Raw genomic sequence first — 13,851 nt, forward strand, 5'->3', positions numbered from 1 at the left:
AAGGGGAGGAAGAGAGATGTGAAGAGTGGGTGAGGTTTTCCTTGTATGGAAACTTTGGTAGGACCTAATGTCAGGAACATGAAATGCTTTAGCTGTGTCTGGTTTTGCTGAGTGTGCTCCTACCTTAACTGTAATTATGTAATTTTTACAAAGAGGCTTTATAAGCTGCTTCAATACCAAGAATTAGTGTAATACGCTTTAATACGCAATATTCATTGAGCTCTTTGTGTGCCTGTCTTTTAACACTTTTATAATTACACCTCCACAGCCTATTCACTGAGATTCCTTATGTTTGTAGAACTAGACAGTGAATAAGGGAGATACCTCCTTAATTTTTTGTATTTAAGATGTACAGAATGATTTTTTAATTCATACATCTGCCACAGCTTTGTTCAACATAGTGTAGATAGTTGGTGTGAAAGGTCAGGTTTTTCATTGTTACCTGACTTTACTTGAACCCAGGATCCTGGGTTGCAGTTCCCTTGCTAGCACTTACCATGTTGACTCACCAGAAGATGTTCTGAGGTGAAGAGAAATGGCTTATTACAGTAGATAAAAATCAAACAAACAAAACCACTAAAACAACCATACAAGATGAAAAAAAAAAAAAAAAAAAAAAAAAAAAAAAAAAAAAAAAAAAAAAAAAAAAAAAAAAAAAAAAAAACAACAAAACAAAGCAACAAAAAACCCCAACTAAACAGAAGAAAACCCGAACATAAATAATTTTTGTATAAAAATGCAGTGGTATATGAGTAGCCAGAGTGATTTGTTAATATATTAGCTGACACACAAGCATTCAGCGCCTGAATTAGAACCTGTTGGTTGCAGGAGCTGTGTTAATAAAATCAACTGTGAAGAAAACAGTTCTTTGTAAATACTGTAATTCTTATGAGGAAGTCTTATTTCTATCTTTAGTCACTTTGTGATGAAATGAACAGTTTGCTTCAGAGCTCTAACTGATAAAATTTATTAACAGTTTAGAGAACTGTGTGCTTGCAAGATATTTTTCTTGGAAAACAGGTCACCTATTTCTGAAGGAACGTTTGTGTTTGTACTGTCAGTGCTGGCATAGTAGGCAGTTCACTTTCTTCTTCCAGAACAAGGAAACATTTTCCTTGTTCTTGAAGGTAAAAAATACTCTTAAATGCAATTTGTTTCTGCCTGGGCAAATAACTGGACTTTGCAAAATGCTTCAATATGCCATAATGTTATTCTAATTGTGTAGTTTATAGGCAAGCAATAAACAGCAAGATGTTTGAGATGGATATGAAGATTGCTGCAAGGCATGTGAAACGTAAGCAACTTCACCAACTGTTACCTAATCACGTGCTTCAGAAAAAGAAAAAGGTAAACTTGGCTAATATTTGAGAGCAGTAAAAATACCATTGAGAAATGATTCCTCAACTTTTTAGACTTACTAATCAGAGAACTAAAATCACATTTTAAAATCCTAATTTTACCTGCAGTGTGATCTCCTTTGGCCGTAGCAGTATTACTACATGCACTAAATATAACATTAGGTTTCCCAGAACCTCAACAACATGGATAGTATCTTCAAGTCTGGCTGAAATACTATATTTTGTTTACCTTCCTTAACAGATTTAATACAATGTAATTAATAAGGGTTTAAATCTCTCAGCATTTTAACCTGCAGATTACCTAAAGGAAGCATCTGTAACAGTACAATAGAACAAACAGACAAGGGATTCTTCTATCTCCAGCTCTTTCTTCTTATATTAGATTTTTCTCTCAGGCTCCTCCCTAAAACTAAAATTGCAAATCGTCAAATAGAAACAGAGTGGAATGTTGAACTGGTTGCTGCCTTTTTGTCTCTTAACAGAATAGTCTGTTGCTGTAACTGATATTGAATCATTAGGGATAATTTCAAGGAAAGTATTCTTCAACTTGCAACTTGGCAACTTTTGATATCGTATGCTCTTTTAATTAAAAGATTAAATAGGAGTTTTAACATAGAACGTTGCCCATTGCCTGCCTGGGATGATTTGCTCCCTCAGTGTATAGTTTAGTTAACCTGTGGCCGTATCTGAGAATGGTAGCAATGGTGTTTAACTGAGGTGCTGTGCTGGATATTGTTTACTTTCAGTGGAGCCAGGAAGAAGGGATTGGAACACTGAATTGAACAGTTCACTCTATTTCAAAATCCTTGCTGCTTTGTATTAGTTTAATCTAATAGTTAATTAGTTTAAACTACAGTTTTGCTTGGTTTTTTGGATAGCTAAACCAGTGTTACATATTCTGTGTTAAGTGTATCTGAATAACATACTTTTTCTGTCTTTAACTGTTTTATATCAAGTGCTGTTTTAAAGAATAGAAAGTCTTTATTGACATAGTGTAGATCTGTTTCAGAGGACAATGTGAATGTTTAATAATACATCTCTATGTAGTTCTGTGTCAGAGAAGGGCTTTTCTTCTCCGCAGACTAAGTTCAAATCAGTCTCTAAATTCTTGTTATTAATTGTGGTTTTGATGTACATCGGTTACTTTAAAGTTAGTAAAAGTCCACAAAAATCAAAGAAAATTGAAATAAAGCTGAAAATACAATTACTAAATACCACAGCAGTTTCTGGTTTTGAACATGTTTGGTTCAGACAAATCTGTACCAGAGTTGTGAACGTGAAAATGTAAATACTTGTGGTGACAGGATAGTGGATTACTTACATGTAAAAGGACTTGGAAATTGTTTGTTTATGTTTGCATTTTGAAATTACCTGAATCTCCATTGATTTTAAAGCCTTTAATTAGACTAATGGAATTTTCCTTTGCCTTGTGGATTGCAGCATTCAACAGAAGGGATCAGGTTGACAGCTCTGAATGACAGCAGCCTCGACTTGTCTATGGACAGTGATAACAGCACGTCTGTGCCTTCGCCTACTAGTGCTATGAAGACGAGTCCATTGAACAGTTCCGGAAGTTCTCAGGGGTAATGGAAGCTTTCAGTCTTGTTGCTGCTCTCAGTTCCTGAATTCCTTGTGTTAAAAGCATGGCAAATACTGCGTGAGTGAGTACAGTTACCAGGTTGTGACTGTTCCAAACTGGAGATTGCAGACACTCTTATTTCCAAGTGGAGCACTAGAGCAGGTCTAAATTTTGGGTATAGTTAGCATGGCACTGGAATAATAAGAATAACAACAACAACAACAATAACAGTAATTCAGATGAGAAATTATGGAATGGGATAAAAATGCTTAGAAGAGCACAATGATCTAAAAACATGGGTGCTGCAGTAGGAGGCTATGAGAGACAGTGAGGAGGAAATTGAGGTGAGAAGGTGAGGAAGTGTTACATGAGTTTTGGATCCAAGTGTGAGACAGTAAAGAAGTTAGTCTTTCTGTCTTGGAAGTCAGTAGTGCTACTGCTATTACTGATAATATCTATGCAAATTAAACTTAGGAACATAATTTTGCATCGTATTTTCAAAGTATGTTTTTCTTAACTCTAATTTTCTGTATTAAGTCTTTTCCTACCTAAATTCAAGTTTGCCTAAATAAATGACATTTACTCTCTTCTTTCAAGACTCTCATATTCGTCTTTTACACTAGAGAACTTATCAATCTCCTACAATTCTGAAGTATTACATGTAAAACTATAGGACACTGTGTAAGATGAAGTACTTCATTTAACTTAGTACTTTTGCCAGTGCTTATTTAGTTAGTCTTCCTTGGTAAATGATAAAGTGGTAAATGGTAAACACTTACTGTGCTATTAAAACAAGTCTCTGATATCTAAGATGTCACACTTCAAGTGGATACTGGCCTGTTGATTTTAGGCACACAGTGCTTCCTAATTTCTTAAAAATTAAATAAAGAACGGTTTTTTGGTGATTGGAAGGCCTTTGCTTGGGAAGTCCAGACTGAAATCGTTGTTGTAATGGCGTGTGTAGATTAAAAACAAACTTTCTGTTTTAGCTCTTGTACACTGGTTTTGTTTCATCCTTCAGGAAGTAGTTGCTGTGTTTTCCCCTGTACCTTATTTGGGCAGACATTGCCTTAATTTTTGCCTTTTTATAAAATGCAGCTTCTCCCTGGTCTAATAAACTATCCTTGAAGTGATTTAAATTAAGTATTTGAAATAGCTTCCATTGCTTAAGTTTGGTAGTAGATTGCCAGTGCTCATTTGAATCTTTTTACTGACCCACCTGTAATGTGGGTGAAATATCAACTACATTTGCTGACCACGCCAGGCAGGCCATGGAGCACCACAGCTTCACTACTGTGTTCAGCATTTCATAATTCTTCTCTTTTTAGCAGAAGCAGTCCTGCGCCAGCTGTAACAGCAGCATCTGTGACCAACACACAGGCTTCTGAAGTCACTGTGCCACAAATAAATTCCAGTGAAAGCTCAGGGGGTAAGTAAAATGGCATAGCATATTGTTTCTATTGATTATTTTAGTAAAGTTTGTATGGCAGTTTTTCTTCCAGTTTGAGCCTCGTAGTCTTAGCACATGCTGTAACGTGTTCTTCTTGATACACAGATTTAATTAATTTCTTTAGGACTCAGAAAATCATGCTAAAATATTTTATGCCATTTTGTTTATTTCTTGTGTTCTTGGGGATTTATATCTGCTATTCACAATAACAGTAGTTTTCCAATGACCTATTGCAGGTCTGTAGCTCATTTGGTTAAATGAGGAAAAACGATTTAGAACTGGAAGAGCAATTTTTATATTTATTTTTAATTCATTTTGTAGTTATACTCGCGATGGATCTGTACTGTCTGTAGTCTGTGCTCCCTGTTCCTGCTCCTTGTGCTTCATGAAATTGATTCTAGGAATGAAAAAGACTCAGATGTAAGCAGAACACATGTTCCTTACTGATGTCTGTTCAGATATGTCCCACTGTGTGTGCTGATTTTATCCTCCATTTTCTTCAAGAAAAAGTACACTTTACTTGAAAAAAAATTTTAAAATTTGACTCTTTAATCAAAGAATAAAAGCATCTGATGAAAATGTTCTCTTAGCAGACTCAGCTACTCCTTTTTTTTGATGGAGCTTTAGCTGTGTACAAGGAGCAAGTCAAAAATAGATGGAAAAGGGTAGCAACTGGTTAGCCTTTCAAGATGAAATCTCTCATTTCAGTCTTGACATGTGGGATGGTGGAGTCTTACTTCTTTCTGGTTTCTATCATGTCACAGGTGCATCAAAATGAGTAAGTGTGTCCATGAGCACTAAATTCAGCTTAAATGACATGACTGGTTTTTGGTTTTGGAAGAGCATATCAGTTTATCATTCTTGTGTTCTGGTTAATGAAAACGTTAATCACCTGATAGTTGTTAATGAAAAATTTCCTCAGTGTATTTTTTGCTCATCCTGGAGCATCTCCCTATGTGTGCTTATTGGTTTGAGGTAGGCAATTGATAAGATAGAGCTCTATCATATGGAGCATTTTTCAAAAGGGTGTATATAATATGAGTTCTTTTTCTGATGCTCTGTGATGACTTCATATTTGTCATCACATAATCTAAGCCTGAGAAGCGATAAACTTTGTTTTTGATTGACAAAGCGAGTAGCAGATTGCTCTTGGATTTGATTTAAGGTATTCTTGGCAATGCACTGTGGCTGAGTACAGAAGCAGTAAAACTTCTTTGGGTACCATGAATAACACAGCTGTATTAGTGCAGAGCTTTGCCTGTGCTAGGATAGCCTGCTGTTAAGCAGGGTTAATTAGACTAAGTAGAGTGTCGGTAACATGGCTACCCTGGGTCTGGTACAGGAATTCTCCCTTGGAATCAACTGGTAAGGGATTGGAATGACCCTTAAAGATCATCTAGTCCCACCCCCTCCTGTTATAGGGACACCTCCCACTAGACCCGGTCGCTCACGGTCTTATCCAAACTGGCTTTGAACACTGCCAGGATTGAGGCATCCACAACCTCCCTGGGCAACCTGTTCTAGTGTCTCACCACCCTTAACAGTAAAAAATTTCCTTCTAATATTTAGCCTAAATTTTCCCCTTTCAATTTGTACCCATTATTCCTTGTCCTGTCACTACAGTTCCTGATGAAGAGCCCCTCTCCAGCTTCCCGGTAGTCCCCCTTCAGATACTGGAATGTTGCTATGAATTCTTCAGGCTGAACAGCCCCAACTTTCTCAGCCTGTCTTTGTAGGGGAGGTGCTCCAGTCCTCTTACCAATTTCGTGGCCCTCTTATGGACTTGCTCCAACAGTTCCATGTCCTTGTGTTGGGGGCACCAGAACTGTACACGGTACACCAGGTGGGGTCTCATAAGAGTAGAGGGGGAGTATCATCATCTCCCTCGACCTGCTGGCCGCGTTCCTTTTGATGCAGCCCAGGATTCCGTTGGCATTCCGGGCTCTGAGCATACACTGCTGCCTTGTGTTGAGTTTTTCACCAACCATCCCCCCTAAGTCTTTCTCCTCAGGGCTATTTCAGTCACTTCTCCAACCAACCTGTAGGTGTGTCTGGGATTGCCACGACCCAGGTGTGGGACCTTGCACTTTGCTTTATTCAGCTTCATGAGGTTTGCATTGCCCCACCTCTCAAACCTGTCCAGGTGCCTCTGGATGGCATCCCTTCCCTCCAGCGTGTCAGCTGCACCACACAGCTTGCTGTTGTCAGCAGACTTGCTGAGGGTGCACCCAAGCTCAAGAATGAACTTGAAACTGAACTGTGCTGTGTATGCACACCTGCTGTTCCAAACTTGATGCTTATACCATTAACTGTACCTCTTCCTTGGTGCCTGCTTGATACCAGTGGTTTTGAATAGAGACCAGAAATACCAGTGATTGAACTGAAATGACTGTGCCAGCTCATCTTGTTGAAGATCTTTAAATTATTTATCCATAGGTACTTCAAATGAAAGCATTCCTCAAACTGCCACACAACCAGCCATTTCTCCACCACCAAAGCCTACCATCTCTAGAATTGTTCCCTCAGCGTATCTATTAAATCCATCACCAAGAACTTCAGGAAATGTTGCAACAAAAATGCCTAGCCCTGTCACAGCAGTGAAAAGGACATCTTCTCCCCATAAAGAAGAGTCTCCTAAGAAAATTAAAATGGAAGAGGTATTTGAGATTTTGAAGTCATACCACAGCAATGTTCAAAATTTTGAATATTCATTTCACCCACAGAGTGCTGATTCTCGTATTTCAGATATTTCCTACTCTGATTGCATTTGTGCTTGATGTTTTTTGCCTGCTAAGGTGTTAGTATTTTTTATTAGGTTGATATTCATAATGTGACACGTGTACTGCATTAGCACAAATGTTTAGGTGCTAAATTCTCGTCTTAAAAGCAATTATTTTGGTAAGACTATAACATGCTAAGTCTTACAACTAATTCTGTACTCAAAACCACTTTATGACCTTATTGTCTTGTTGATTTTTTAAAAAAAATTTCATTATGTTTTGTAATAGTTTGTGTTTGCATTTCAGCAGGATGAAATAAGTGAAGATACTAGCTGTATAGATTTGAATGAACATGAAAAAATGGAAGCTAAGGTATCTATGACTAGACTATATAATTTTTTGTAGATTAATTTGGACTCTTCCTTGTGAAAACTATTGTGTTTCCCTCTAGGAATGGCTAAGGGTGTGTGGAGATACAGACTCTCCAGTAAAGATATCAAAACGAATGTTATTTTCTTGATGTTTGTCAGTATTGATGAATTGGAGTCCATTACCTGCTGCCAGGCTAAGTTGAGCCTAAGTTACATAGGATTGTGATTTCTTTGCTGGTCATTCACATGGTGTTATGCGAGGTGAAAAAACTAGTGATATTTATATATCATTTTCTTAAATCGGGGAAGGGATTTGTCAATATGCTGCGTTTTGCCTAAAACCCAAACCTGATGTATGTTAATTAGTTAAAGAACAGTTACCCTGTGTAACTGAGAATCCCAAAACTGGGCACGGCCTTGTTCACTTTTTAGACTATAAAATATTTCAAGTGATGGTAAATCTTTCCTGGCAGTGAAATTATTTTGTGAAGTTACAGCATACCTTTGGGGGATTTCAGAGGTGCAATGTGCCCCTCCAGTATCTTGTAATTTAGCAGACAATTTTTCTGCTTAGTGGTGAACAGAAAGGGTCACAGTCTCTCTTTAGCCTTCCGATAGCAGCTCTCCACTTGGGTGTATACAGTTTTTTTAGGCATGTTCTATTGTCTTCAGAATACTCTGAAAAATATTCTCGAACTTATGTTAAAGTGCTTTGGTTTATAGCTTCAACTCCCTTAAGTGAGGAGTTGTATCTTATGTAGTCACCTTGAAATCTCTTTGAACTTAAAACAGGTGAGGGCTGAAATACATGTAAGCACTTAATCCTCACTTCGAAAATAGGTTCTCTGGATACAGGTCAATGTAAAAGACACAGGTAATCCTGTTAGCTTTTGTTGGCAGTTTCTTCTAAATCTTTTGTCCTTCATATGCATGGAAGGAAATGGAGGAGTGAAATTTTTTAGTTAATATAGACATAGGTTTTCTTCCATTGAAATACACACTTTTTTTAGAGTATGGTTACTAAATGGTACAATTTTAACTAATAGACTCCTTTTATTAAAATGAGAATGTGTCATTGTCCTGCTTTAGCCCTGTAGTCCTACTGTTGCACCTGAAAAACAGGCTCTGATACTCATCTATTAATTTAGAAAGCTGACTGAACCCATTGAAGCAGCAGGAAAACCTTTCTGGCAGAGTGGCAAAAGTAGTGGAAATGCGGTTGAATTTCCAACAAATTCTGAAGCTTTTCACATAGTCTTCCTTGATATTACACTTTTTGTCTTGAGTTGAATTATTAATGTTTTCCTATAGGATTCTGTATAAAAGGTGTTAAGTGGTTAAACAAGTGACAACTGAGAAGTGATGTAGCTTGTGTTGATGTTGAATTCCTAATCAGGGAAACATTCTCTAGTGTGGTGATTCCTACATTATAAAAGGATGAGTATCAAGGCAGCAAGCACCAATGCTTGCCTTTTTCTTTTGCTATATATGCACAATATAAAGCATTCTGCTTAGTGGAGGTCTATATAAGTAGCTTTTTTAGTGTGAAATGGTGTAACTGTGGTGATACTTCTAATTTTTTCAGGAGCAACCTGAGACAGAAGTGAATGTTAATTCTCAAGCAGAAACTCTTCAGACAACTTCTCTGCAAGCTCCTCAGGTACTGTTTTTAAAAGCAATACCTCCATGTGTGTGTGCACTAATCTGTGGTGAAAGCGTTGAAATTGAAATGAGTCTGGATGCTAAAAATCAATGTAAAATTTTAACTCTAAATCCATTGTATGAAAAACTTGTTGTTACTGTCACAATTTTTGTGTTTTAGATGGTCATTGATCTTATTGAATGTACATTGTAGCTAAATATGTATGGCTTGCCATACAAACTGACCGAAGCTGGATTCGCTCTTCTGAATTGTGCCTTCAAAGTAAGGGGCTCAGTTTATTCCTTTGTGCTTTTGCACATCACAGAATAATCCTTTCTAACAAGGAAACAAATGCTTTAAATAGCTGCTGCTCAAAGATATCCAGGTAGAGGTTGACAATGTCTGAAATGTGACTTCAGATTCTGATATTCGGTATGAGAGAGAAGTTGTGATCTTGTCATGCCTTAGCTAGCTGTGTTGCTTCAGTGCAGGTGTTAACAGTGTAAGGTTCATTGGATAAACAGACACATAGAATTCTGTGCCATTCATTTAAATTTTTGTTTCTGTTGTTTTTTTGTCACAACTTTTAGAGAGCACATCTCCATCTTACTAGCATTTTTAAGCTTCTCTTAGTGCTCTATGATTAAAATTTCATCACAAAGCATTTTATGCACACTTGAATCCTTAAATAATGTGTAGTAAATATATTGGTTGAAAATGGGGATCTGTTGCAATAGTATTTAATAGTATTTCTTATTGGATGTTTTGAACTGTATGGACAGTACTGAACATAAAGATAACAAAATTGTTTGGGAAAAACTGTAGATGCTATATGGGCTCTCTGAACTGTTTTAGGGAATTTTTTGATCATTTAGTAAGTATACCAAGTTTATTTTGTCTGTTGTTAAGGGGTGATTGTGTAAAGCTTTGTAGCTTTTTTTTTCAGATTGTGTAGTTGTTATGTTAGCAAAAGTAATCTGGAAACTACAAAAGAACGCTGAGCCTCTTCTGTCCTCTCTGTGTTCTCACTGGCTTTGTTTAAAACACTGCCCATGTTGCAGAACATAGTGACATGTCAACCCACAGATCAGCACTGACCAGAGGGGGTTGCTGGGGACAGGGACAAGGCAGGGGTCAGATCTGTTTTGCCCTGGGTCCCTGTTGCATTGTGCTTTGCTACTGATCAGCCAGTGTTAACAGTTCATAACTCACTTGATTTCTTCTGAATAAGGCAACATTTTAGAGCAGGCATTTTAATGCAGCTTTTAAATGCAGCTTTTTAATGCAGCATGTATAAAAGGTACCTTACATTAATTTTGAATGTTTATAACATAAGACATTTTATGATAAAGGACATGAAGTAATGCATAATAACTGGGTTATTGGGATGGCAAATAATGTGCCGCAGTGGAAGAGAAAATACTTTAGAAGTTAATAAAAACCCCACCGCAATGCTAAAGGCATGTAAGGCAATTGAAAAATTAATGAATCACACCCAGTCTTGAGAGAGTTTCTTTTCTGTGTTTTCCTTTAGTTGGCTTTAGATACAATTTGCTTAATGGTATTTAAGTCTTAAATGAGAAAAAAGTGTTCAGACTGTTATCAAGGTGGAATTCTTAACTCATTCATACAGCATGTTTTGTGAAGTTTGTCATACCTTTTTTCTCATAAATATAAACCAATATGAAAAATTTGGAAATTTGACTGTAAAGAGATTTTCAACAGTTAGGAATGTGAATGTATGAAAACACATACTCTACATTGGGGACAGCTTTTCATCACTCATCTATAAGGGGCAGAGACTTAACACTGAATTGTTAAAAGGCATTTTTAAATACTAAACATGTAGATCAGATAGTAGATGTCACTTATCAAGCAACCTTATTATGTGGATATTATGTTTTACTATAATACAGGTTATTAGTAGGCTCATCTTGATCTGCAGCACTTGCTAATTTCTTGCAGTTGTTGAAAAAGGGTAATGCACACAAAGACTCTTGCACACATTTTCTTTAGTAAAGACTATGTAGGCAAAGGAAATATCTGTTTCTGTATTTGATTTGTAATTATCCTTGTCTTCATATATTCCTAAAAAGTGTTCTAAAGATATTGGTTTTGAAAGTTAATACCAATTTCTACAAATTTTTTCTTTTAATATCTACAAAGTTAAAATACAACTGAATTTCTTCTTTTCTTTTCAGAAAACACCCAGTACAGACCTTTCAGATATCCCTGCTCTCCCTGCAAATCCTATTCCTGTTATCAAGAATTCAATAAAATTGAGATTGAACCGGTAAAAACAACCTCAGGGGTCCATAAACAGTATCTGCCAACTCAACCTGTTGTCTTCTAATGCTAGAAAAAGAGGAGAATGGAGGGTGCAAGACTAGAACATAATCGCAAGTGGATGTAGGTATATTTTGTGCACTTCCCTTTCTGGACTAAAATTGCCACTTGATTGGAAGTCCAGGTTAGTATGTGAAGCCAGGAGTACAATTAATGTGTTAGCAACAGTTGCATTAAATATTTCGAAGGATTACTGCCTTTAAAAACATGAACACTATTTGTAGCCATATTTGACATTCTGATTGAATTTGTTTGAATTGTTTCAAAATTGAGATAAAACTGGCATAAGAATCCCTGAAATGCACTTTTATGTACTTTTTTTATTGGAGTATGACTAATTTTAGATCTTTAGCTGATACACTTTCATTTTATTGAAGAATCTCTTCAATAGTAGTAATTTGCAAATTGGATGACATTCTGTGACATACTATACATTGAAAACAAAGTGTATAGTATATTTACTTCAACTGCCATCAAGCAGCAGTAAGTCTTTAAAATGTAAGGTCAAATCTTGGGGTTATAAGACATAACTTGAGGAAGTAATTGGGAAGTTTTGGTATTGGTGGGACATGATTAAGATGTGGTCTACTTTTATTTATAGGATTATTTTAAGGTGCATACAGATCAGCAATCGAACAGTAAATAAACTTTCTTTTGAGCTAATTGAACTCCTTATTCCCTTTTTTGATCCCATTATTTCTTGGGAAAAGCTTTTGCATTTTATGTTGGGGGGTTTTTTTGTGTGGTTTTTGGCTTTGTTTTGTTTTGTTTTTTTTTTTTTTTCAATTATTTTTTCAGCTTGTATGCACCATATAGGACAACAGTTATTTATACAAAATAAAAACAAGCCATGTACTCATTTGGGTTCCCCCCTGCCTCTTACCTAGTCATAATACCTTGTGGCCTCTAGGCACAAATTCAAAATTTGTCCCATGACTAAAGTGTTTAGGTAAATATTGCGTGCCTGTAAAATACACCACCTGTCTTGATGGCCTTTGAATCACTAAATATAAGATGATTTTTGTACACTCCATAAAGGTCCTGTATGCATTAAAAAGCTTCAAATTTTAAATGAATGCGAAAAGAGTTTTCCCGATGAATTTTAATCTTTTTATTTTTAGATGGCTCATCAGAAATAGTTTTACATACTGAACAACACCGAATTTTTAAAAATCATATTTCTAGTAAGCACTTGACATCTAATAAGCTCTCTTACTCCTATTTTTTGTTCTTGTAGTCCTATCAAAAAAATAACAGCCTTTTTCTTTTGGAAAAACTGAAGCTCTCATGGCAAAGAACAGCAGTATTTGAGGAACATGAGGGATACCAACAGTAATACCAGATGTAGATAACAAACTTCATGTTACTATTACTTAAGTCTGAAGTATGTGGGATGTCAAATCATACTTCCCATACTTTGATTAGCATGTTTTACGAACTCCCTTCTCCCATTGTGCTCCATCCTATTACACGTGCATCTTTCATGTTAGAGTTAAATTACTTACACTCTTCCCCTTATCCTTCTAAATTAATTCTCCAAAGTCAGAGTGTAGCTTATCTTTTACTTAGGCTGTGCAGTAACTGAAGGGTTTTTTTTTTTTTTTGCCATTTGTCTAAGATGTCTAGTATACAATATTTCTCTTTTCCTTGCCCTGTGCAGCCTGCTGTCGTCCACCCCCCAAAGAAGGTTATATCTTAACAGTTGAAGTGTACAAGCTGTCTGTGTATTTTGTGTAGCTATGGAGTTTAGACTGAAATTGCCAGGCACAAATTTAGTCTTGTCATTTTGTTTACACATCAGAAAATCTTTTTCATTTTATTAAACGTTTCATGTAACTGCACCCAAGTTTTGCCAAGCTGGAAACTTGGAATCTTTCTGTATAGTGACTTTTTAATTCTAGTTTTCATAACCTGGAGATCAGACTGTTGCTTTCGCATGATGTACGTAGTGTCTCATGACTGGAGTTTGCTTTGTTTTATAGTATCTGTACTCCTTGTATTTTTCAAGAGCTATTTTGTAAACAGATGATGTATTTCTCCATTGAAAACACAATAAAAAACAGCACAATCCCATGGTTGTCTGATTTTTCTGAATGCACTAAATTGATTCTACTTTCTTAATTCATATTCAGCTCTTAAATTTTCTGCTAAGTGAAAATACAGTACGGCCTAGAAGAAGTACTACACAATGCTTATATGAAGAAGATTAATTTGTGTTTGCTATGGGAGGTAGAAGTAACACTCAGAAGGATATTGAGTTCTAGTCTGTTAAAGGGAAAGGTTGCGAATTGTTCAGTGGCTTGGTGGGGACAGTTTATTCTCAAAAACACCCAAAACATTTTAAGGATATCCATTCCTTCTCTTCTGATTAGGAATCAGCGTTAA

General features: G+C 36.3%; 1 protein-coding gene across 4 annotated transcripts in view; it reads left to right on the forward strand.

The window, feature by feature from the left end:
* PAPOLA (poly(A) polymerase alpha) overlaps positions 1-12,129 on the forward strand; it is a 42,520-nt gene extending 30,391 nt beyond the window's left edge. The window contains exons 16-22 of one of the 4 annotated variants that reach the window (XM_027882590.1): positions 1,226-1,347; positions 2,799-2,941; positions 4,269-4,366; positions 6,824-7,044; positions 7,417-7,479; positions 9,064-9,138; positions 11,322-12,129. In XM_027882590.1, coding sequence (XP_027738391.1) covers positions 1,226-1,347; positions 2,799-2,941; positions 4,269-4,366; positions 6,824-7,044; positions 7,417-7,479; positions 9,064-9,138; positions 11,322-11,417 — 818 coding nt within the window. In that variant the 3' untranslated portion in view covers positions 11,418-12,129. Of the gene's footprint in view, positions 1-1,225; positions 1,348-2,798; positions 2,942-4,265; positions 4,367-6,823; positions 7,045-7,413; positions 7,480-9,063; positions 9,139-11,321 lie in introns of all 4 variants that reach the window. The other 3 variants (XM_027882587.1, XM_027882588.1, XM_027882589.1) reach the window with 3 other exon arrangements.
* The last annotated feature ends 1,722 nt before the right edge of the window (positions 12,130-13,851 follow it).

Source organism: Empidonax traillii, unplaced genomic scaffold (assembly GCF_003031625.1).
Source record: "Empidonax traillii isolate 1590-97213 ecotype Southwest subspecies unplaced genomic scaffold, ASM303162v1 scaffold107:size1083646, whole genome shotgun sequence".
Classification (NCBI taxonomy): domain Eukaryota; kingdom Metazoa; phylum Chordata; class Aves; order Passeriformes; family Tyrannidae; genus Empidonax; species Empidonax traillii.